The 25,583-nt window shown below is 37.5% G+C and overlaps 1 protein-coding gene across 3 annotated transcripts in view; it reads right to left on the bottom strand.

The window, feature by feature from the left end:
- DEUP1 (deuterosome assembly protein 1) overlaps positions 1–25,583 on the bottom strand; it is an 84,869-nt gene that overhangs the window by 26,517 nt on the left and 32,769 nt on the right. For all 3 annotated transcript variants that reach the window (XM_029957024.1, XM_029957023.1, XM_029957022.1), the window contains exons 6-11: positions 25,170–25,283; positions 22,955–23,197; positions 16,410–16,555; positions 13,181–13,286; positions 8,613–8,810; positions 5,122–5,208 (exon numbers count right to left, since the gene is read on the bottom strand). In XM_029957024.1, coding sequence (XP_029812884.1) covers positions 5,122–5,208; positions 8,613–8,810; positions 13,181–13,286; positions 16,410–16,555; positions 22,955–23,197; positions 25,170–25,283 — 894 coding nt within the window. The remainder of the gene's footprint in view (positions 1–5,121; positions 5,209–8,612; positions 8,811–13,180; positions 13,287–16,409; positions 16,556–22,954; positions 23,198–25,169; positions 25,284–25,583) is intronic.

Below are 25,583 nucleotides of genomic sequence, written 5' to 3'. Positions count from 1 at the left end.
TTCCCACCAACAGTGTAGGCGGGTGTCTGTCTCTCCACACCCTCGCCAGCATCTATAGTCTCTTGATTTGTTCATTTCAGCCACTCTGATTGGCATGAGGTGATATCTCAGTGTGGTTTTGATTTGTGTTTCCCTGATGATGAGTGATGCTGAGCATCGTTTCATGGGCCTGTAGGCCATCTGGATGTTCTCTTTGGAGAAGTTTCTGCTTATGTCTTCTGCCCATTTCTTCACTGGGTTATTTGTTTCTTGGGTGTGGAGTTTGGTGAGTTCCTTGTAGATTTTGGATACTAGCCCTTTATCTGATATGTCATTTGCAAATATATTTTCCCAAAGAATGGATAATTCTAATGTTATTTAAACCATTCTAGATAATTCATAAAGAGGAATATTCCCATTTTTGTAATAAAGCCAGCATAACTTTAAAACAAGTAGAAAGAAGAGAATTATATATTAAATCTCATTTATATACACAGGTCATACTTTCTGTTTTTTAATGTTTATTTACTTATTCCAAGAGACAGTGAGAGCATGTGAGCAGGGAAGGGCAGAGATAGAGGGAGCGAGAGAATCGCAAGCAGGCTTTGCACTGTCAGCACAGAGCCCGACATGGGGCTCGATTCCATAAACCATGAGATCATGACTTGAGCCAAAACCAAGAGTCAGACACTGAGCCACCCAGGCACCCCCATGGGTCATAGTTTCTAAATAAAATATCGTCACACAGAACCCAAGAATATGTCAAAATTGTTAGAACATGACTGTTATGGGCTGAATTTTCTCCCCCCCCCCCAAAAAAAAGATATGTTGAAATCCTAACTCCTATAATTCAGGATGTAGCCTTACTTGGAAAAAGGATCTTTACACAGATAATAAAGTGAAAATGAGGTCACTAGGATAGGACCTAACCCAACATGATAGGTGTTCTATAAAAAGGGGAAATTTGGATACAGAGACAGACACCCATGGAGGGAAGACCACATGAAGAAACAGAAAGATGGCCGTGAAGACAGAGATACAGGAAGGATGCCATGTGAAGACAGGATGGGAACGATGCATGTGTAATCCAAGGATTGCCAAAGATTGCTGGCTAATCACTAGGAGCTACAAAGAGATAAGGAAGAACCCTCCTCTGCAGGTTTCAGAGGGAGTCCAGCCCTGGTAACACCTTGATTATGGACTTCTACTTCCAGAACTATATGACAGTAAGTTTCTGTTGTTTTACGTCACCCAGTTTGTGGTACTTCATTATGGCAGCCCCAGCAAATGAACACAATGACTAAGAAGGTTTGCTTCCAAAATTCAAAGATAGGTCAATATCAGGAAATCTATCAACCACACTCTATCATATCAACAAATTACAGGCAAAAACCACATGATATCATATATGCTGAAAAGCTACTTGATAAAAGCTGGCAGCAAATCTTAAAAACTCTAAGTAAACTAGGAATAAAAAGATATAAGACCAAAGCCCAAGAACAACAATTATTCTAAATAGTAAAACTCTAAAACAATTTCATCTAGAATCAGGAAGTTTTGTTAACAATCACTATTATTATTTAATATTCCCTTGGGGTTTTTAGCAAATGCAGTATGACAAAAATAACTGATATGCACACTAGAAAAAAAGAGCTAAAACTATCTATTTTTCTTAAAATGATAGTATATCTCAAAAATCCCTAAGAACCTCTAGTAAATGCCTTTTAGAATTTAAAGACAATTTGGCTTTTTTACTATATCAACAATAAGTGCTTAGATATGGAAAAAGGAAAGTACTTCACTTTCAACAGTGACAAGAATTATAAAACACCTGAGCATAAATTGTAAAAGAAAGGCATAGAACCTTTACAAAGAAAATTGTAAGATCTTATTGAAGAGCATAAACTGAGATACTAAGAAATCGAAAGCCATGTCCTACTATTGGATAAGAAAATTTACTATCATGAAGGTGCCAATTCTTTCAAAGTAATATGTAAATTTATTTTGATTCCAAATAAAACCCAACAGGACATTATCTGGAGAAAAGGGATAACCCTTTTATATAAAAATTTTATATAAAAATTTAAATTGGGTTCTTGTTTTATATATATGTAAAATTATAATTCAAATGGTTAAAGGCTTAGATGAAAAAATATAAAAATCTTTGAAGACACTCTAACAGTGTACACTGTCTAGAAGTTGGAAAAATCCTGTTATTCTAGGAAGAAATTTCAGAAGCTGTAAATAAAGATACACAGGTTTGACAATTGAAAGTTTAAAACTTTGTGTGTGGTAGGGGCACCGGGGTAGGTCAGTCGGTAAAATGTCTGACTTTGACTCAGGTCATGATCTCATGGCTTGTGGGTTTGAGTCCCACGTCGGGCTCTGTGCGGACAGCTCAGAACCTGGAGCCTGCTTCAGATTCTGTGTCTCTTCTCTCTTTCTCAAAAACAAATAAACATTAAAACTTTGTGAATGGTAAAAGGATATTATAAATGAAATTACAAACAATAAATTTAGGAAATTGCTGCTATAAATTGACGAGAAAAAGACATCCCAAAAGAAAAATGAGGAAAGAATAGAATTCATAGTACACTGCCAATAATATACAAAAATATACTCACTGTAGCCAGGGAAATAGAAATTCAAGTACTACTGAAAAATCACTTTACCCCAATCAGACTGACAAAAATTTAAAAGAGCAATAACACCTATTGCCGATAAGGAAGAAAGTAAAAGGTATGCACATGCAGAGATGGTAGAAAGGTGATTTGACAAGTGTTTTAAAATTAAAACATACATATCCTTTTTTTAAGTTTTTAAATTTATTTTGAGAGAGAGAAAAGAGAAAGCAAGAGAGTGTGTGCGCAGGGTTGGGGAGAGAAGGGCAGAGAGAGAGGAAGAGAGAGAATCCCAAGCAGGTTCCACTGTGCTGTCAGTGCACAGCCAGACAGGGGGCTCCAACCCACAAACCATGAGATTATGACCTGAGCCGAAATCAAGAGTGGGTTGCTTAACCAGTTGAGGCATCCCTAAAACATACATATTCTTTCAATCAGCAATTCTTTTCTTAGGAAGCTGTTCAAAAATATATGTATGAAGATTTTTTTACAGTATTGTTCATTTGTGCACAAATCTAGAAACAGAGTTGAATTAATGACGAATGAATTGATCCTGAAAAATAGTTGAATAAATTCTGATACATTCACATCATGGGATATTATGAAGCCACTATACAAAATGAAATAGATCTAAACTAGCTGATTTTTAAGGATTTGCAAAGGATATTGATGAGTGAATAAAAACAAGACAGAGAAAAGTATGTATCAGGTAATACAATTTATAAAAACAGTTAATATATGACTATATACATGTATGTATAGATGTTATATGACTATATACATGTATGCATAGATATTCACATACATACACATATATATAAACTCATATACATGAAAAAGTACAAAACAGTACACACTGAACATTTAACATGTGTTATCTAGTGGAGGAGGGTATGAGGTGGGTAGGGAAACAGAGCAAAGGAAAAAGGGAGAAGCCAGAAAAGAAGACTGCACTAAAATTACTAGTATGTAACTTATGATTCAATTTATTAAAAATTATATATATTTTACATGAGTATATATTGATTTTCCTAGGAATTACAAAAATAAGATGTTTTTCTACTGTCTTATAGAGACATTGGTGATATAGAGTCAAAGAGTAATTTAGAATCATGTATGCATTATACACTTATTTCTGTAAAGGGACGCGTGACTCCCTTCTATACGTGTGTGTGCGCAAGAAAATGTGATAGAATGCTACAGACTAGTTTGTTAGCGCTGGATATCTCTGGACTCCAAACTGGGATTAGGGACAGCAGTAAAGCTGTCTTCTTTACAGATCTTTATGTGTTTTACTTCTTGAAAAAGCCAAAAACAAATGAACAAAACCAAATGCCTTTACGAGCCAGAGTGAAGCAGGCTCAGTGTGGGCTGTGATGATGCAGAATTCACACCTAAAAACATTTAGTTAAAAAAAAAAACCCACAAAAACCATTTTGTGAGAGAGGAAAAAAAGATTTTCATGAGGCAGCACTCAATTTAAATTTTTGTGTGTTGAGCGTTTAGAGAAACAAATCCTAGATGTCACACAGATTTTGTGAAACAGATCGGGAAACCATGCACACTTGACTTTTTATCCATCTATCCTCAGATTACACAATCTGTAACCAGGGCCAAAGAAGGCAGAATGCTTAATGCCTCTAACTCTTTGATGCTAGAACACTTACTATTATGAGAACAAGTACCTACTATCACAGAAATCTAGAATCACGGAGAGCCCCTGGTCTAACCTCCTCATGTCATAGCTGAGGAGGCTGAGGCCAGGCGAAGCAATCACCATACACTCCTCTTTTATCCTCTCCATTTCCTCAGGGGCGGAAAAATTATTTTATTTCAGAATTTTCTCTCAGAGCAAATAAATGTTAACAAGTAACAACAGTATTTCATTAGTTCAATAAATAAAAGTTCTTATACTTAGTATAAAAACCAACCTTCAACTTCTGTATTAAACAATGTAGAGCCATTGGTTAAAACCGCAAGGTCAATCCTCAATCACTCATTTATTCATTCATCTTTCCTTTTATTCAACCAACATTCATGGAATCCTACTATACCTCTGACATTGGGAGGTGCTGATGGTACAAACTTCAATAAAACATGGCCCCTGTTGACTACCCAGTGGGGAAGTGACAGGCTACAAAACAAGCAAGACTAAGACACAAACCCAGTGTGGAGGACACAACTCATTCTCACTGGGGTTTTGGGGGCGGCTTCATCAAGGTCGAGGTTGACACATGAGTCAGGCCACGAGGATCTCAGAGACAACAGTGAGAGCAAAAAAACAAGGAAGTGGCATGTTTGAGGAAATGTAGCCCCAAGAAAAGAACGAAGAAGAAAAGTAGAAATTCAATTGTTCTAGCCTGAGGATAAAAGTTAAGTTTAGTCCAAGTGCAAGATCATTTGCCGCCCCCACTCTTGCCTGCCTGACGCATGGGAAGTGCTTAGCAAATAATGTCTGGGCAAGTCCTGACCAACTACGTAATCTCTTGGTTCAAGTTACTAATAATTTCAGCATTATTACCATGTGTCGTCCGGGGTCCAAATCTCCCATCATCCCTTTCAGGTGTGTGTTTTCAGTTCTGACAGCTTTATATCTCATGTCTGAGATCTGAAAGGAGATCAGTAGGGAAAACTGAGTGTAATATTCATAGTAAAAGCTCACAATTGTATTAAAATTAATTTTATCTGCATAAACATTTTCTTTTTTTAAATAGTTTATTGTCAAATTGGTTTCCATATAACACCCAGTGCTCTTCCCCATAAGTGCCCTCCTCCATTACCACCACCTCATTTCCATAAACATTTTCTAAGTGCAGTGAAGAGAAACACTTCGTAGGCAATGATCATCACAAATCAGGTATTTGCATTCAGGTCTCTCTTTGGCAGCCCCCACTTTGCCCTCCTTTCCTGGTCAGTGCTAAATTAAAAACAAATACTGACAATAATGATGTTCTTTCCCATACCAAAATTTCATATCTCACTTCCATTTCTATTGTATGTCAATTATCACCAGAAAAAACACAATTTAAAACATGCTTGAATAACGCTGCCCATTGAATTCTTCACTACGTAATTGTTAACAATATGCAAATGTGGCTTTGATGTTTAATTTTGTTCAATATTTCTGCCAAGTGACCCTCTTCTTCTGTGACTACTTCATTTTGTCTAATTTATTTATTTTTCCCTGATTTTTTTCTACGTGGCAGTACTTAGACACAGTATCTGCTCTTTTATTTATAGAGGCCTCATTTCTATATAAAATACTTCTCTTGAAAAGATTTACTTTTGTAGATTACAAACTATACTTTCCTTAACAAAAACCTAAAAACATTGAAATATTTAAAACTGAAAATAAAAATCATCCATAATCAAAACGACAGTCTCTTCAGCAAATTGTGTTGGGAAGATTGGACAGCGACATGCAGAAGAATACAACTGGACCACTATCTTACACCATACACAAAAATAAAATCAAAATGAATGAAAGACCTACACAGACAGGAAGCCATCAAAATCCTAAAGGAGAAAACAGGCAACAACCTCTTTGACCTTGGCCTCAGTAACTTCTTGACATGTCTCTGGAGGCAAGGGAAACAAAAGCAAAAATGAACTATTGGAATCTCACCAAGATAAAAAGCTTCTGGACAATGAAGGAAACAATCAGCAAAACTAAAAGGCAACTGACAGAATGGGAGAAGATATTTGCAAATGACATATCAGATAAAGGGTTAGTATCCCAAATCTATAAAGAACTTATCAAACTCAACATCCAAAAACCAAATAATCCAGTCAAGAAATGGGCAAAAGACATGAATAGAAACTTTTCCAAAGAAGACATCTAGATGACTACAGACACAAGAAAAGATGCTCAACATCACTCATCATCAGGGAAATACAAATTAAAACCACAATGAGATACCACCTCACACCTGTCAGAATGGCTAAAATTAACAACTCAGGCAACAACAGATGTTGGTGAGGATACAGATAAAGAGAAACTCTTTTGCACTGCTGGTGGGAATGTAAACTGGTGCAGCCACACTGGAAAACAGTGTGGCGGTTCCTCAAAAAATTAAAAATAGAACTAGTCTACAACCCAGCAATTACACTACTAGATATTTATCCAAAGGATACAGAGGTGCTGATTCGAATAGGCACATGCACCCCAATGTTTATAGCAGCCCTACTGACAACAGCCAAAGTATGGAAAGAGCCCAAATGTCCATCAGTGGAGAAATGGATAAAGAAAATGTAGTATAGGAGCACCTGGGTGGCTCAGTCAGTTAAGCGTCCGGCTTCAGCTCAGGTCATTATCTCACTCTTCGTGAGTTCAAGCCCCGTATTGGGCTCTGTGCTGACAGCTCAGAGCTGGAGCCTGCTTCAGATTCTGTGTCTCCCTCTCTGCTCCTCCCTCACTCATGTTCTGTTTCTGTCTCTCAAAAATAAACAAACATTAAAAACAATTTAAAAAAAGGAAATGTAGTATATGTATACAATGGAATATTATTCAGCAATCAAAAAGAATGCAATCTTGACATTTGCAACAATGTAGATGGAACTAGAGTGTACTGTGCTAAGCAAAATATGTCAGTCAGAGTCATATGATTTCACTTATATGTGGAATTTAAGAACCAAAACAGATGAACATAGGGGAAGGGAAGGAAAAATAAGATAAAAACAGAGAGGGAGATGAACCATTAAGAGACTCTTAAATACAGAGAACAAACTAAGGGTTGCTGGCGGAGTGTGGGGGGAATGGGCTAAATGGGTGATGGGCATTAAGGAGGGTCCATCACTCATTCAGATGAGCACTAGGTGTCATATGTAAGTGATGCATCACTAAATTCTATTCCTGAAATCATCATTACACTATATGTTAACTAACTTGGATTAAATTGAAAAATTACATTTCAAAAAATCATCATCTATAATCCAGTTACCCAGGTCACTAGTCACACCTGTAAGATATCTTTTCCTGCACAGATACAGCCATTGCTACCACCCCATCTATGCTGTTTTCCCGTGTGTTATACAAATTGATCAGTTTAAGGTGTATAATTGGACAAGTTATTGAATACTGTACTCAAAGCCTCTTGATTTGGGATAAAAAAAAAAAGCAGATAAACCCTGGAGGTTTTAATCACCAATTTGATGATGAGTAAAGGGCTGTGGGAATTTCAAAAGAAATAGGAAGGAAGAAAGGAAGGAAGGAAGGAAGGAAGGAAGGAAGGAAGGAAGGAACGAAGGAAACAAAAGGAGGAGGGAGGACTCTGAAGCTCTTGCAGTGTTTTAACAGTAGAATGTTATAATTGCAGTTTTTTACCATGAACCATGCTGTGCATTGAGTCAATGTTCAGTAAACATGGACTAATTTTCATGTTTCAACGTCCGTTTTTAAAAACCCTAAAATAAATATATAAAATTGGAGAGGTGCCTGGGTGGCTCAGTTGGTTTAGTGTCCAACTCTTGATTTTGGTTCAGGCCATTATCTCATGGATTGTGAAACTGAGCCCCATGTTGGGCTCAGCACTGACAGCACAGAGCCTTCTTGAGATTCTCTGTCTCACTCTCTCTCTGTCCCTCCCCCGCTCATGCACTCTCTCTCTCTCAAAATAAATAAACTTAAAAAACATGTATCTCATATATATGTGTGTATACATATTCAGGAGGGTGGGAAGTATCCATGAAAGGCTGGAATAGAGTCTCTTTTTTTGAGACAAAAATGTTTTGGAATATAGAAAACAAATCAAAAAAAAAATCTTTGACTAGAGCATACTGTGGCAGGTCATCAAAATATGGTCACAAGAAAATGCTAGGATGAAATTTAATGCAATTATCTTGTCACTTTTCCCCTGGTTCTTTTTTGATGACACTTTGTATTCTTTCACAAATAATGCTAGCCTCAGAAACGATACCAAGAAATGTGATGGCTTATGAATCAATGATGAAGACTACAGTCTGCGTGGAGCAAGACAGTGACCTGGACAAGTGCTGTCCTGCCCGCTTGCATACCTGCTGCTTTGATAACATTTTTTCTTTTATTTCTAACTCCGTTTTTAACTGTCTTTCCAGAAAGGCAGCTTTCTTCATGATAGTTGCTATAGTGATCTCCTTCTGATGAAGTTCCTCTGTTAGGTCCGAGATTTCGTTCCTCATTCTTTCCTGCTCAGAGCCCTGCAACTCCTCCTCCTGATAGAGTTGGCTTCTTATCTACGGCAGATATAATCCAGCAAATATCAACAGATCTTTTTATTTATAAAGTGGCTTCGAGCTTTTGTTAGTCATATTCAGTCTTCCTGTCCTATCTGAAACCTTTGGCGGCCCCGCTTTACCCTCCTTTTCCAATCAATGCTTAAATAAAACCAGATACTCACAATAAATGATTGATTTACTTTTCTCCTTTCAAATTCAAAATTCCATGTCTCACTTCTATTTTCTATTATATACAAATCACCGCTTACTACCAACACTACTTTGACAACTGCTTTGACAGGAAGGTGGAGAAAACGTCAAGCACTGGTCCTGGCTACATTGAGGTATAATTAGTATAGGAAAACTGCATGTACTTCTCATTGAAATCTGGTGAATTTGGACATACATGCATGTAACTATTACCACAATTGATGTAATAATCATACCCATTACCTCCAAAAGTTTCCTGGTGTTCCTTTGTTGCTTAAAAAAATTTTTTTTGTGGTTAGAACACTTAACGTGAGATCTACCCCTTTAAAATTTAAAAATATTAAGTGCATAATGCCTTACTGTCAGCTAAGGCCCTACTCTATACCTTAACTTTATCCCCATCACACAGGCACTGCACGATGTGGGCTGGAAGAGCTCTAAATCCACTACCCAGAGGTGGATGGACCAAGCCTGCTTTTAGGGAGAAAAACTGGCTTAGAACGGTTAGATGCCTTGTTCAAGGTCATAAAGCTACTAACTGGCAGAGCCGGGACTAGAACCTAGGACTCTTGGTTTTAAATTCCGGGCTTTTTTTGACTAAATTGTGTGTACTATTTGTGATAAATGCTATGTTTTTCAGAATCACGTTAAAATAAATTTCAAACTTCATGTGTCCATGAAAACGCATCAATCACCTCCTCTCCCTTAAGCCTGTGGAGTCTCCTATTCTTAACCAGTTAGGCCTTCCCTGTCAGCAACCTCTCGTTCACCTTGGGCTCCTCCCCACCCCAGTCCCACCAAATCTAGTCAGGCAGCAAATTCTGTCCCTTGTACTTCTAAATCTCTCCTTGGCTCTCCATTTCTACTACCACTGTCTTAGTCCAGCCTCTTACCACCTTTCTAGAAATCATTAACTGTGTCTAATTCTTGAGGTCTGGAGATAAAGTACCCAATCACCAGTCTCAAGAAGATCATGGTCCATTGGGGGAGGCAAAAATAAACCACTGATGTCAGTGGTATGTAGTGGAGGGGTGCTTAACCCAGCCTGAGGATGTCAGGATGGCTTCTCAGAGGACAGGCCATCAGACACTGAAGGATGAATAGAAGCCAGATGGAGACAGACATGAAGAAAGGCACTGAGGCCTAGAGTGAAGACCAGGGGTGAGAAGAACGCAGACACAGTGAACACGAGGAGTCTGGAATGGCCGGAACTTGGTGTGTCCTGAGACATGAGGCTGGAGAGGTTAGTGGAGCCCATCTGCTAAGAGATTTACATGAATTTCTCCAGGGCACTTACTTCTAAAACTCATTTTGTTTTTAATTTCATCTTTAAACATTTCAGGATATATCTGTAAAAGAATAAGGGCACTCTCTCTCTCTCTCTCTTTTTTTAAATATCCAGAGTACCCATGTAATATCTTAAAAATATGAACAACTCTTCAATATCATCAAATATCCAGGCAGTATTCAAATTTACAAATGGGTCAGAAGTGCAATGAATGTGTTTTTTTGTTTATTTGAATTGTGATCTAAATATGAGGACTGGCTTATATCTTTTTAAAGTCTTTCTTTTTGTGTGTGTTCTAAGTAGTCTGTATATATCATCTAAGCTGTGCAAGAGTTCCCTGCTTCACAGAATGAAAAGCGAAGTACGTAACTTTTCACAGCCACACTGCCGGTGACAGGCAGTCTGATTCCAGGACCCACTGTGCCACATAACTAACCCATGGGAGCAGGGCCCTAGAAGGTGGTTCACACATTGGAAAAAGCTAGCATGGGCTGACCCAACATGGAAAGGACATGTGTCCAGAAGGCAAACTTGATCTGTCCTTAACTTTATACCACCAACCCCCTCATGTGATTTCGTCCTTAGTACTGACATTTTTAGACTTTCAGAGTTGGACATGACCTTAGGAATTCCATGGTCCAACCTCATCATTGAACAGATGAGAATAAAAAGGACTCACCAGGAAGGGAACTAACGGGCTTGAGTTACTCAGCTTCTAAGAGCAAAATAACGGGCCAGGAGTCAGAGGGTACAAATGTCCTCCCCCTGAGGATGATGTTACAGGTATCAGTTTGTCTCCAATCTTCCATCTCTAGTTTTTTTCTTTACAATTTATTTGATGAAACAACAGGGCTGTTCCGGGGGTTTCCCCATTTGGATTACACTGATTACATCTCTGTTGTGTAGTTAACATGTTCTCTTAAAATGAAACTTTTAAAATGTACAAACGTGAATATACTATTATGAGAAAGGAGTAACTATTTTTATTATTTTTACAGCATTTAGATACTAAAACAACATGTTATACTGCAAAGCTCCCTTCCAAATGAGACTAATTTACCGAGCTCTCAATGGCTTTTGGCCTTATTAAAAATGTCAATTTTATCACACAACAAAAATAGTTCTACACTGAAAAAAAAGAGAAAGAAATAAAACACTTGCAAGATTCATAAGATAGGGCTCTTGTTGCTTTTATTACAAGAGAATGAAAACACTCTCCACAAACACTTCCTGGGAGCTATTCCTATTCATACCCAATTCATTTGTTACCTTTTCTGCACAGCAGTGCATTATCTAGAGGTCTCCAAGAGCCCGTGAAGAGAATTTGTGCCTAGCATTCTCTCCTTCCACGTCAAAACTGTGCAATGTCAGTAGATTCCTTATGACTCAAAGTTTTATTGAGTCTGGGAGGGTCGGAATGGTGTAACTATACATTAGGTGGCTTTAATCAACCTTTGTATTATAATGCATTCACTGGGGACATGAGTAAAGAACAGTTTTTCAAAGTTATATTTTTAAATAGCAGTGAAATCAGTTTCGTGGGAGTATGTGAAAACTATAAGGAAAATGACCGTTAATTCATAACACCTTTTCTATACTTAATAGCTACCTGACAGTCAACTCTTTGGGAGACAGGACTTGCCTTTCACGTCACTGTAGTTCCTACAGAAATAAGCAGAATACCCAGAGTCCCACTTGATGCTCAATAAATGTTTGTTGACTTTATACAAACAGCAACTGAATTTATGAGCCTATACAGTTATGAGAGACCTTCACCTTCATTCATTCTCCAAACACTTATTTGCACTTTTGTGTGCTGGGTGCTGTGCTAGGATAGATGATGATTCAAAGCCATGTTCAGGTTTGTCCAACTTTTAACAATTGTTTACATCACATAACACTGAATATTTAGGTGTGATCCTAAAACCTAAAGACCAGACACATGAGTAGCAGCCATGATAAGCTTCATGGAGGCGCAGACTCTACTGGATTTGCTAGGGAGGGAAGAGAATATACTTTCTGTAGACTGCTGGGAACCATAAGGTGCTCAAAGACAGTGCCTGTGCTTCATTCATCCTTGTATTCTAGCTCCTGGCAGATTACCTGGCACATGTTAGGTGCTCCGTGACAAAGGGTGGGCGTAGCCAATAACAAGAGCAGCCTTCGATTACTAGATTACTAGGTGCTTCCTCTGAGCTAGGCGAGCCCTGTACTAAGGACTTTACGAGTGAGTTTTAAATGGATTTTAACTTAAGGGAAGAAAGAGCATGGACTCTGGAGTCAGACTGCCTGAGTTCAAATCCAACCTCTGCTGCCTAGCAGCTGTGTAATATTGGGGGAAGTCACCTAACTTCCCCGTGCCTTAGAGTCCTCGAGTGAGAAAGGAAGAGAATATGATATTAGCACCTACCTTATAAAATGGTTATGAGGAATACACGAATTGAGGTTTGTTAAACCAGTAGAACAGCTCCCAGCACAGGGTCAGTGCTATCTAAGTAGCAGCTCTTAGCAGCTCAGTTAATCCACATTTCCATTTTAGGAGGGAGGTGCTAATGATCGCACCCCCAGGCTAGAAACGAGGCGCAGCAACCTGCACAGGCAACTTCCCCAAGCTCGGGCACCTAGTACACGGTTGCATGCCCGAGTCTGTGCTCTCACTCTTCTCTCTATCAGCTACCTGTCACGGGGCCACAAGGCCCTTCACGTTTTAGGCACAATGGTGACTGAGGCTTGTGTTTTTCACAGCATCCCACAGAAGGATGTCGGGGAATTAGCAGCCCAGTAGGTTATCTTCGGGGGACATACAGAAGGAAAAAAGAAGGGAATGAGAAGGAAGTGTTTTCCCCTCCGTATGCAGAGAGAGGCTTCAGAAGTCCATTCTTTTCCATACCTTGTTCAATTCTTTTTCATGATTTGGCTGATCTAGGATCACTGGGAACAACTCTTTCCTTTTCCTTTCCGGTTCTTTAGCAGAAGGTGAGTAAGATGATTCATGTCTACAGATTAAAGAGAATAAAAAATGAAGCTCTGCTGAGTAAATTGTTGTGATTATATTGTCAATTTAGATTACTGTAGGTTGCAGAGAGGGATTATTAGTTTATTGGAAAATTTTCAAGCTACAGAAACTGCAGATGCTAATACATTCAGATCCCATAAGTATTTACATACTTAACTGAGTGCAAATGGTTTTAGTGGAAAAAAAAGGTAGCAATTAATATAGAATTTCAATTATACGTTGAAAATGGGCAGAATACTGGCTATTATATAAGAAAAGTGTTTTCCATAATAAAATGGCTTGGGAATCCCTTAAAAAAAGGAAACACATCTAACTTGCTTCTACATCATGGGAAGGAACTATGTCGGGGAGTCCAAAGGGGAGCAATGACTCCATAAAAGGGATCCAAAGTGACTAAATCTGACAGTCTGCCTGGAGAAAGCTCAAATACCTCTCTTCTTTGGCTGCCTCATTTATAAAATGGAATTGCCAGCACATATGGATACCAGAGGGGAGAAGCAGAAACTAGTACAGAAAATACAATTTCCACAGTACGTTTGGAGAAGTATAAAGAGGTTCCCCGCTACATCAGGGAAGGTGGTAAATGAAAAATCACTAAAAATCACTTGCACAAGCCAGGCAAAGAAAGTGGCATGTTTTCTATGGCTTGACTAATCTGGGACAGTCTGGTGTTTTGAAGAATGTACCCACATGTGAATGAGTACAATTTCAGATTTCCAAAGAACTTCTTAAAAGGGTTCATAAATCAAAAACTTAAGTCACACAAACAAAACAAAATCTGAGTAATGACAGAGAAATAACTAATGTAATCTTGAGAATAAAGGGATCTTTTAAAAAGTATAAATTAATAGTGATACCCCTGAGGTACGTGTGTCTAGACAGGATTGCTTTTTTTCTGATAATCAAATATATATGTTAACTGTAGAAAACAGAGTATATCAGAGTATATATTGCTATAATGTTATCATCAGGGAAAAAGCATTTTTGGCGTTGTTGGAGTACACCGATTGTCTTTTTTCTATGCATGCATGTATTAATATATACATATCTATAAATATATAAATATGTGCATATGCACATAAATGTATATATGTATAAATACTATCCATACAATTAGGATGTACTACACACATTATTTTTCAGTCCCTTTTGTTTCCTACTCAGTAATCTATTGTGAGCATTCTATTCTCTTTAAACATTATTTGAGAATCAGTCTTAAATTTTTCTCATTTGCTATTATTTGAAAGGGGTGAGAAATGAAATTTCCTATTTTTCATTCTTCCTAAGCAATTTCAGAGAGTGGAATGCTGAATGGGGGGAGGGAGGAAAACCCTCATCACAGCTGTGTAAATTTCGTGGAGTGACTGGAACAAACATCGAACTGTAACGTGGACAAGTTCAAAGAAGAAAACAATAATCATGCTAATAGAAAATGCTAATATAAATAGATAAGGGAATTATCAAAGTTGTAATGTAGAAAAGGAATGTTGGAATTATTTTTAATAACTCTCAGAACATATCAGCCCAAGGTGCTTCTGTAGCTCAAAAAATGAAAAAGCTAACAAATCCTGGCATTATTGAGAAAGCCTCTGACAATGAATAAAAGGATTCCTATGCTACTTCTATAAAACTATTGTGCATCTGCACTCGGAAGTCTGGGCTGCTTCACCTTAATACAACTGTAAAGAAGAAACAGAGTCCAAATAAAAGAAACCAAAACAATAAAGAGGCTAGAATCACATTCATATGAGAACAAACCCAAGGATTAGAAATGTTCAATGAGAAAGAGGAAGGCTGAGAACACTACCCAGAGTCTAAAATACAATGGAACCCGTGAAAAGTTAAATATCTATCTTTTCATCAAATCTCAGAATACTAGAACTGAGGAATACCCTCCAAATGAGAAAGATGAAACTTCAAAATAAATACCAACTTAAATAGAGAATGGCATTAGGCATGACAAAAGATTTGTATTGGGCAAATATGCAAATAAGTGCAAGATATTAGATAAAATCCTGTATTGAAGGAAAGTTGACATGTCTGAAATTCAGTGTTGGCCTTGTGAGACTGCCTCACTGAACGTACCAACCATCCTCTTCCATAAAACCAGAGCTAGGCAGGGAGTGAAAGGCTTGCTTTCCTAGGAAATTTCTTAAGATTTGGGACATATGCATTCTTTTTGCGAAGACGTTTCTCACCAACTCACCACACTGGAACAGTGCCTTGCACATTACATTTTCCCACTAGATTTACGAAGGGCCAGTGAGGATAATGTATAACTTGCATGTAGAGCACTATAATGATGACTGGCAAATAGACATTCTAACATCCTTGGTGAGACACACGATAGGTCATTTGTAGGAACCTTAATTTGCCATTTTCCATAGTGTAGAGCTCAAAAAAATTTAAGCAGGTCCCACAACTTTAAAGAAATAATTATTGCCTTTGAAACGGGTCTTGCATGAGCTTTCAGATTTGAGAAGGATTCAAGTTCCAACAAGAATGAGAACATCAATGAATAGAACAGTCAAACTTTCTACTCACAAGTATAAATATTTAATAATCCTTAGCAGTCCCACGTCCTTTGTGGCTATGGGATACACAACATCTGCCTGATATCAAAAGAGGAAAAAAATCTGTTCTAACAAAACCCTTAACGGAACTGACAAGGGAGTGAGTATGGAGACCAAAATAAATACAACATTTGCAAGTGAAAAAGTTAATAACAGGTTTGTAGGCAATCAAGATAAAAGCACTTGAAAATATGGAATACATCTTACTTAGCAATATATACAATTAAATATCAGCTCTATACTACTGCTTTTACACTTTCCTGAAAAACACAAGTTCTAAGAAAATTTCTGATATACTGTGATACATAAGTATCCATACACCAGAACATGATACATTTTTCTAGGAAAGTGAATACATGAATCAGAATCACTGATTTTATTTTTCATATCTAATATTCTCCAATAAACAACAGCATGTAAATATGAAACAAATGGGCTTTTTATTCTAATTTTAAATCTCAAGCTCTTAAAATCTTCAAACATCATGCCTTAACCAGTTTCTCTCAGGCTTCTGAATATAAAGAATATACCTTTTCTTATTCTCGTGAGCACTTTGGCACTCTCCTATTTTTAATAATTCCCTGTGCAGCTGTAATCTTTCCATTTCTATAATTCTCAAGAGATCATCACGCGACTGTAACTCACTTTTCACTTCTGAGAGTCCTGCTTCCATGGCCTAAATAAAAACATCAAAAAATATTCAATGTTCGTATCTGGATATCATGATGTGCAGTATATTTAAAAATGTTTAACACCTATAAACCAGCCTAATTTCAAATGAATGGGTATTTAGTCCTTTTTTAGTCCTTTGCTGGCTCTGTCTCACAGAATTTCATTCCTTCATTCATTTATTCAATGAATATTTGCTGAGCCCTTATTACGTGCTCAACACTGAGGATACCAAGACTCTTCTCGGGGAGCTCACAGTCTAGTGATAAAGACAAAGAATAATCAAATAATCATACAAATACGGCCACAGTGTATGTAGATTTGAGAGAATCATAAAAGTATAAACAAACTATTAATGTGTAAAATTTGGATTAATGCAAACAATTCCCAATTTAAACAAGATAGTAGCCAACACAGTGGGTTATAAGCCATGCTCTCTGGTTCCCCATCGCCCAGTAGTAGCCCTACTTTATCTGGCAACTAGAGACACCAGCAATCCTGTGAGCCCACTGTTTTATTTTGTTGACAAGAGGCTTGAGCAAGCTTTTTTTAAAAAAAAATTTATATCTTTTATTTATTTTTGAGAGAGAGAGAGAGACAGCACGAGCTGGGGAGGGTCAGAGAGAGAGGGAGACACAGAATCTGAAACAGGCTCCAGGCTCTGAGCTAGCTGTTAGCACAGAGCCCAATGTGGGGCTCGAACCCACGAACCATGAGATCATCACCTGAGCTGAAGTCGGACTCTTAACCAACTGAGCCACCCAGGTGCCCCTTGAGCAAGTTTAAAAGCTGTTGGGAAGGGTCCCCTCAGAAGAGAGAATTAACAGTAATGGTGTTGGTTCTTGAGAAGTGGGTAGGGTAGGTCCAAAGCACCAGTGGAAGAATTGTGTAAAGCAAAAGGAAAGAAGGCAGGAAGATGGAAGGTAGACCGGTATGTGCATCTGGATATGGACGGTGGGTCTCTGTTGGCTTCTCTTTTCCTTGGGAAGTAAAAAGGCAATGTCACTGGAAGGAGAAGGTGAGTTGGGGGCGTCGGAGTGATTTTCACGAGTGGAGAAGGTTTGAAATGGTCTGCCATGGGAACGGGAGAATTAGCTAAGTAGAGCAAGAGTAGGAATCCTGGAAGTGTTGGGTATTCATTTGACATCTGTGACCCTGACCTGTTGAGAGTGATTTTCTCCAGCAGCACTTGGCTGGGAGAGAGGAATGGCAGAGTGCTTCCGTACCATTGGGTTTCTTTTACTTGCTTATACAGGGAAACTATTATTAAGTGTACCCGACTTAGGTCATCAAATCCGCTGCCACTTTAGTAGATGAAGAAATTGAGGGCCAGACTTGGTCCAAAGTCATACAGCTTACAAGTGGCAGATTTTGGAAAAGGAAAATGCAGGTCTTTTGACTACTAGTCCAGTTGCAACATTCAAGATGCAAAAGTAATTTGTTTCAAGCAAAATAAGTGACACAGACCTGCAGCTTGCTGGTAAAGACGGGGGGTGGGGGGGGGGATAGTAGGAGGGCTGGAGGTTCTCTGCTAATAAAAGCTGCACAAACAGGTATGTTGAACATAACATATTATGTTTAAACATAAACAGATATGCTTAGAAATAATTTGTTAATAATTTTTGTATATATCAATAATAGATTCATTCTAATATAATCCACACCCCATAAAATTCACCCATTTGAAGTGTACAATGCAGTGGATTTTAGTATATTCACAAAGTTGGGTAAGCATCACTACTAATTCCAGAACATTTTCATCCTGACCAAAATAACCCAATACCCTTAAGTAGTCACCTCCCATTTTGCTCCCAATCGCCCCTGGCAACCACTATGGTATGTTCTGTCTCCATGGAATTACCTATTCTGGACATTTCACACAAATGGGGTCATACAATATGTGACCTTTGTGACTGGCTTCTTTCACTCAGCATAAAGCTTTCATGATTTATCCGTGTTACAGCACATACCAGTATTTCATTAGTTTTTATTGATAAATAATATTTAATTGCATGAACACATCACATTTTGTGTATTCGTTCACCAATTGATAGACATTTGATGTTTCTTCTTTTTGGCTATTATGAATAATATTCTATAAAATTTCATGTGTGAGCTTTTGTGTGGACATATGTTTTCTTATTCATTCTCACCCCAAAATTCAGAGCCTAGAAATACAATTATGCAGACAGTATAGGACATAGGAGTTCCCAGTTAAATTTTTTTTAACCTAAACCTTAAATTTGTATTATTTTCTGGGAGACCTAGAGACCAGGGCTCAGTGAAGGCCCTAGTTGCAATTCTTTAGCCCCAGAAATTCCTGGCTGACCTGGAAATAAGAGTAAAAATATATTCAAATGGGTGATTTAATAAACTTGTTGGGATAAAGTCAAGGTTTCAAACAGTGGGGATTTTTCAGATGAGGTTAAAATTTCAAAAGGAATGAACAAAAGAAACGTGAAACAATAGATTAGCAAGAAGAAAAAAAAATGAACTCGATGTGAATGTCATCCATTACTTTGTCCACTTGACATGGGCGCCATGTGGGCTCCCTCTCTTGCACATGTGCCCCCAGAGCAGTCCAGCTTGAAGCGGCCCATAGAGAGCTCCCTCTTCCCTCGTTGGGGAAAGGGAAGGGGAGCGTAACAGGCTGTAACTCCAGGCCAATGAAATGCAAAGTCACCAGGGGCTAGAGTTAATTGAAAGTCTCTAAAATGTTTACTCTAATTAGAAAATAATACCTAGAAGAGTGATATTTGAAAATACCATATCCCTAAGCGGGGGGGGGGGGACTTCTTTGTGAGCTGAACAGGTGAGAGAATTTATGTCAAAATTGAAACTTTTCATAATACAAATCAGTAATAATGATTTGATACATTTTTTCTGACATGAATGAATATGCAAAAGATTTTAATTGGTGGTGTTAAGTAAACTGACTAGGAAAGTACAAGAGAAGAGGCTTTGTTGATACTGATAAGTTGAGAGTTGTGTTTTGATTTATGCAATAACTCTTTGAATTCAATGTTAATAATACTGAGTTGACACAGAATTAGTGAATTCATTTAACTTAGATGTAGCTGGCATGCTTTTGCAAATTATTTATTTGTCAATGTGGATGCAGATAATGAGGAAAATGATTCTCTGGTACTTGATTCAGTTACTAGAACACTCTCAAGTTTGTTTGGAACAACTTAGATATGTAAATCTGCTTTTTTAAAAAAGTAAACTCAGTCCTCCACATGGGGCTCAAACTCCTGGCCTCAAGATCAAGAGTCACATGCTCTACCGACTGAGCCAGCCAGGTGTGCCTCTAAATCTAATTTTTAACTGTAAATTTTATGAAATCTAAATACAGATCAAGTATTTCCAGTGACTCCTTGGCTTCCAAAATGAGTTATGTTAAAAGTGTAAAAGACACACCAGATTTGAAGACTTAGTATGAAAAGAAATGTAAAATATCTCATTATCTCAATAATTTTTACATTGATTATATGTTGTAATGATAATGCTTTAGATATATGTTGAATAAGTATAAAGAAAAGAAATTACTATTATGTTTTAATTTCACCCATTTCTTATGACTTTTTTAAATGTGGTTACTAGAAAAATTTAAATTATATTTGTGGCTTGCATTCTATTTCCACTGGGCATTGTTGCGCTAGTACCATAATGACACGTTAACAGGTAAACAAAAAAAGGTCCATTTTCTTTGGCATAGATATTAGAAAAATGCTGAGCATTTTTTTTTGGTCATTAACCTCCAACAGGAAATGTTGCATGTTTTAAAAATGTGAGTGTAGGGCCACCTGGGCAGCTCAGTCGGTTGAGCATCCGACTTCAGCTCAGGTCATGATCTCACGTTCGTGGGTTTGAGCTCCACGTTGGGCTCTGTGCTGACAGCTCAAAGCCTGGAGCCTGCTTCGGATTCTCAGTCTCCGTCTCTGTTTCTGCCCCTCCCCCGCTTGCTCTTGGTCTTTCTCTCTCAAAATAAAGACATAAAAAAATTTTTTTTTTGAAATTGTGAGTGTAGCACAGCCTAGTAAATAAATACAAGCAACGGAATTAACTGACACATTTCAACGTTGCAGAAAGACAAGTGGGAAAATGTGATTCATGTGAAAATTCAGATGCATCTGGCATTAAAGTATGCTGTAAACGAAAGAGAACTTTTATATACAATAAGTGACAGTAATTCAGATTGAAATGGTTGCCTTTTTAAATTCATGTGCAAAATGTGGAGCATTGTCAAATGACAGTTTTGCAAAAAGAGAAGAGAAACCTCTTTTTAAATATATGCACTGGTTAAGTGATTAGTTACCTCTAATTATTCCCACTTGGTAAAATATAAATTTTGCAAAACAAGTTATAGGCCCATCCGTTTAGGTAGAACTTTGCTGACTGGTTTGAGAGAAGCAGTGATTTTTAAACCTTCGAATCAGCTACCAAATAGTAAGTAATTGATCTCTTCTTATTTAGTTGCTTTAAAGGGAATGAAATACAGGTCAAATATGGAAATAAAACAGGGGAAAGGCTAAGTAAAAGCATTATTTTCAGCATTTTTCCCCCAAATGCATCAAAAATAAGCTGTGATATTTTGGAGAGTAGAAATCTGATCTGTTAGCTATCTTGAAGTTTTTGAACCAAATTACTTCTCAAAGATCTTTTCATTAAAGCTGTAACATATTTTTTATGTAAAAAATACTCCAGAATAGTTTGGTTAGTTTTTTGTTTTTAAATTTTTTAATGTTTATTTACTTTTGAGAGAGAGAGAAAGAGAGAGCAAGAGGGAGAGGCAGCACGAGCAAGAGAGGGGCTGAGAGAGAGGGAGACGCAGAATCCTAAGCAGGCTCCAGGCTCTGAGCTTTCAGCACAGAACCCGACAGGGGCTTGAACTCACAAGCCGTGAGATCATGACTTGAGCTGAAGTCAGATGCTTAATCGACTGAGCCACCCAGGCGCCCGTGTTAGTTGTTGTTTTTAATACATGTGGTTCTTGTATAAAATATAAAATGGAGATTATTAGTTTAAATTTAATAATGATCCTAAATCCAAAGGTAATCAGATCTTTTTGTGTGTGTAAAAATAACTTCGGCAAATTCTCTCAGAGAAATTGGTACATAAATAAATAAATACCGTATCAAAATAAAAGAACGAATCCCATGTACGATGTGGCAGGATGGGGGAATGACAAGTTGCCCCAAGACTAAACCAATGACCCCGGGAGTTTACGTGGCGGAAGGTCAGAGGACTGTCTTAGAGAAGTGGAAGTCTGCTCAGGCAGTGGCCCCCAACGTATAAATTTTCGCATGAAAAAGGAACAAAGTGGGACTACGAATGGGCCAGCTGACACGGGAGAATTGGTAGAAAAAGGCCAAATGCCTGTAGGTGGGGGATAAAAGCATAGAATGTGTCAAACAACTGAGATATCCATGAATAAGAAATATATATTTATAAAGAAATTGGTATTGACCAATTTATGAATGTTGTATAACCTTAGTGATGCAGAAGAGCAAGAGAGAGAGAGAGAGAGAGAGAAAGGAAGGAAGGAAGGAAGGAAGAAAGGAAGGAAGGAAGGAAGTGAGGGAGGGAGAAGGAAAGAAAGAAAGTCAAGACTGTTGGGTTAAGAAGAAAATTAATTCTTAGAAAAATCAGCAATTGCATCTGCCAATGTGGAGGTTACCTAAAAAGCAAAATGAAACAAAACGAAAAAACAAACTCAGGCTGCTCTTTGGTAAATGATTATGGTAAAGTGAACAGCGACAGAGAACAGGGAGGGCCTCCATGCCTCTTATTGGAATAACTAGATCGTTGAACCCTTGCTGATTCCTGCAAGTCAAAGGGGCACAGGGTCAGAGAGAGTGGTGGGGACACACAGGGTGGCATGTGGCTAAAGGACCCTGGGTGTTAGGCATAGAGGTCTGTAAGCAGGCGCTTTTATACCATACTAGAAATGCATTATTATTATTTTTTTTAAAGATATTTTTTAATGTTTTACTTATTTTTGATACAGACAGAGACAGAGCATGAGAGGGGGAGGGGCAGAGAGAGAAGGAGACAGAATCTGAAGCAGGCTCCAGACTCTGAGCTAGCTGTCAGCACAGAGCCTGATGCAGTGCTCGAACCCACAAACGTGAGATCTGACCTGAGCCAAAGTTGGAGGCTTCACCGACTGAGCCATCCAGGCGCCCCTAGAAATGCATTATTATTATACTGCGGCAGAACCAAAGCTCACTTGGGTGGGGTAGGGTATATAAGGGATTACTCGATTTACTCATCAAGTGAGAATTACTTAGAGGAAATATGAACTGAAGTTGCACATGTAATAGAAAATTAGCTTTCTCATCCATATTCCTGTTGACTCATCATTTATACAACTCATGGGCAATATCAGTTGAGAAATAATCACCTGGCACTGTCTTTGGTACATTTTCAGTTCTTGTAAAAGCTTCTGATTTTCATCCTGTAACTTATTCCTGCTTAATGCTATTTCATTCACAGCTGATTTTAGTTTTTCAATAATGCACTCATCTCTTTCGCTGGCTTCGCAACTGTGATCCGGTTCACACATCGACTGAGGAACTTCAGAGCTGCTGTCTTCTATGCACTGTTTTTTACCATTTAGTTGAGTTTGGTAACTTTGTGCCTGTTTCTGAGGAAATGGAGACTGTGTCGATTAAATGGAGAATATCACATTTAAGCTTACATGAATAAAATTCAAGAATGATAGAAAACACTTAGGAAAAAATCTTTAAATTCGTGTATAATGAAGCTTCGCTCTTTGTAATTCAGCCTTGTTTTTTCTAAAACCTCAATTTTGGATGACACAAAGAGAAAATATATTTGTATAACTTCAGAGTCAAGATATAGAGGAGGGAGGGGGCTTGGGGTAGGGAAGTCTTATTAAGCAAGAAGGAATATTTCTTGGATGTGATTACACAATAGTTAAAAGTATCTGTATGATGAAAAATAAAATCAAATTAAACAAATGCTGGATTGTAGGAAAAAGCTGTCAACACATGTAACAGGGGTCAATAATTCTTAAGGTACAAAACCTTCTACACATCAATATGAAAAAGAGAAATAATGCGAAAGGAGAATTGGCAAAGTCTGTAAATAGGCAATATGCAGAAAAGGAAATGAAAAAGGGCTAAGAAGGACATGAAGAGATTCTCAACCTTATAAGTAGTCAGAGAAATGCAAAAAAAATCAAACTAATATTACTATCAGTCCAAGCTGGGAAAATCAAAAGACTGATAACATCCATGTTGGTGAAGGTTTAGGTATTCCCATAGACTTCTCATGAATTGTACATTCCTATACTCTTTTGGGAGGTAATATGCTAGTAATAATTTAAAAATCTGAATGGACATAATACCCTTTGGCTTAAGAATAATTTATAGGATTTTTAATCTAACAAAAGAAAAGTACTAGCATTTAAAGATATATATCAAAGGAAGTTTGTTACCGTATAGAAGAGCAAAAAACTACAAACAACCTGACTGTTCATCAGTAAGGAAATGATTAAAAGAATTATGGTATATCTACTATATACTATTATATATATGGTATTATAACCATATACTATCCAATATTATGCAGAACTAAGTAATGACTTGAAAGAGTATTCATGAGGAAAGATAATTACTACTAAGTAAAACAACACAATTTTAAAAAGGAGAAATATACAATTTCTCCCAAATACATATTTTACATGTTTGTACAAACAAAAGAAAAAGTACAGAAAGAAAAACACCAAACTATTAAGCATTTGTATTAAATGGATAAGAATGGAGTAGAAGATGAAGCTCTTAATTTTACATTAGATTATTTTGTATTGTTAAATTAGAGAATGTAATAAACTTATATAATTCAAGTAACTTAAAGAATGAAAAATAAGAAACAAAAACCAAAATCAAACAAAAACTGCCTTTAGTAAAAATTCCAAATTCCAAATTCCTTAGACAAGACTTTCCATTATAACCTGCATCCACCAACTCACCAGCCTGACCATCTCCTACCCTTCCCCACCTTCCATATGGACTCTCAGCCAGTTGGCTCATTTTCTATACCCAGAATTTGGCTTTTGCTCTCTTGCTTCAGTGATTTTGCTCATGTTATTTCCACCACCCAAAACATAGTCTCAAAATACTGTACATCTCTTCTTCAAGGTCCAGCCCCAGTCCTACCCCTGCTGTAGGATATTTACTCACTACCTCAGTCCCAATTTTTCCCTTACTCCTCTGAACTCTAAAAGGATTTCCCATTCACTTGCTATAAATTATCTATAAATATGTACGTGTGTTCTCTCTACCTCTAAGCTGTAAGGCTCTTGAGGTCAAAGACCAATCAATCGCAGACTTTCTAAGTGACTAGCCCATAGACATGCAAAAAAATATAACTTAATAACATGATAACAATGGACACTCTTGAAAGTACCATCCTTTGATGTGGACTAAATTCACCATTACAAATTTTCATGAACTTGTGACTTTACCCAGTGTTAGCTCTGTTCTGCTTATTTTCCTCTGGTTCGCATTTCTCTCTGTAATAAGATTATGAAGATAGTAATGGCTAACCTCTAATTTTTTTTCTAAGTTAGAGGATAGTATTAGACAATGTACCTGAAATTGATTACACTTCTCAGATAATAATTTTTGTTGAGCATCTAAAGAAACCAGGTGAGTCTGATACAGTATCTCTTGCTTGTCCCATTCTCTTGACTTTGCTCTAAATTCCTTTTTAAAAAGTGGAGGCACAAACATAAATTGAAGAGATTACTGATTTAAAAGCACAATGCATAAGGCTTCTTTCATTTGTATATTTTCATTCTAAAGGACTACATCCATTCTTCTCCCCGTTAGGAAAACAAACAAAAAAAAGCATTATATCACTCATCTTGGATTTATTACTAGACATACCTTCTAATTCTTGTCACCAAAACTGTATCCTTGGTTTTGTTTGTTTGTTTGTTTGTTTTTATGGGGTGGGGCTTGGATTGATTTAGTGACTTTGTCCCCTCGTGGCTTTCAAAGCTA

Source organism: Suricata suricatta, chromosome 11 (assembly GCF_006229205.1).
Source record: "Suricata suricatta isolate VVHF042 chromosome 11, meerkat_22Aug2017_6uvM2_HiC, whole genome shotgun sequence".
Lineage (NCBI taxonomy): Eukaryota > Metazoa > Chordata > Mammalia > Carnivora > Herpestidae > Suricata > Suricata suricatta.
The sequence above is the reverse complement of the archived record's forward strand: the minus strand, read 5'-3'. Positions and strand labels throughout refer to the sequence as shown.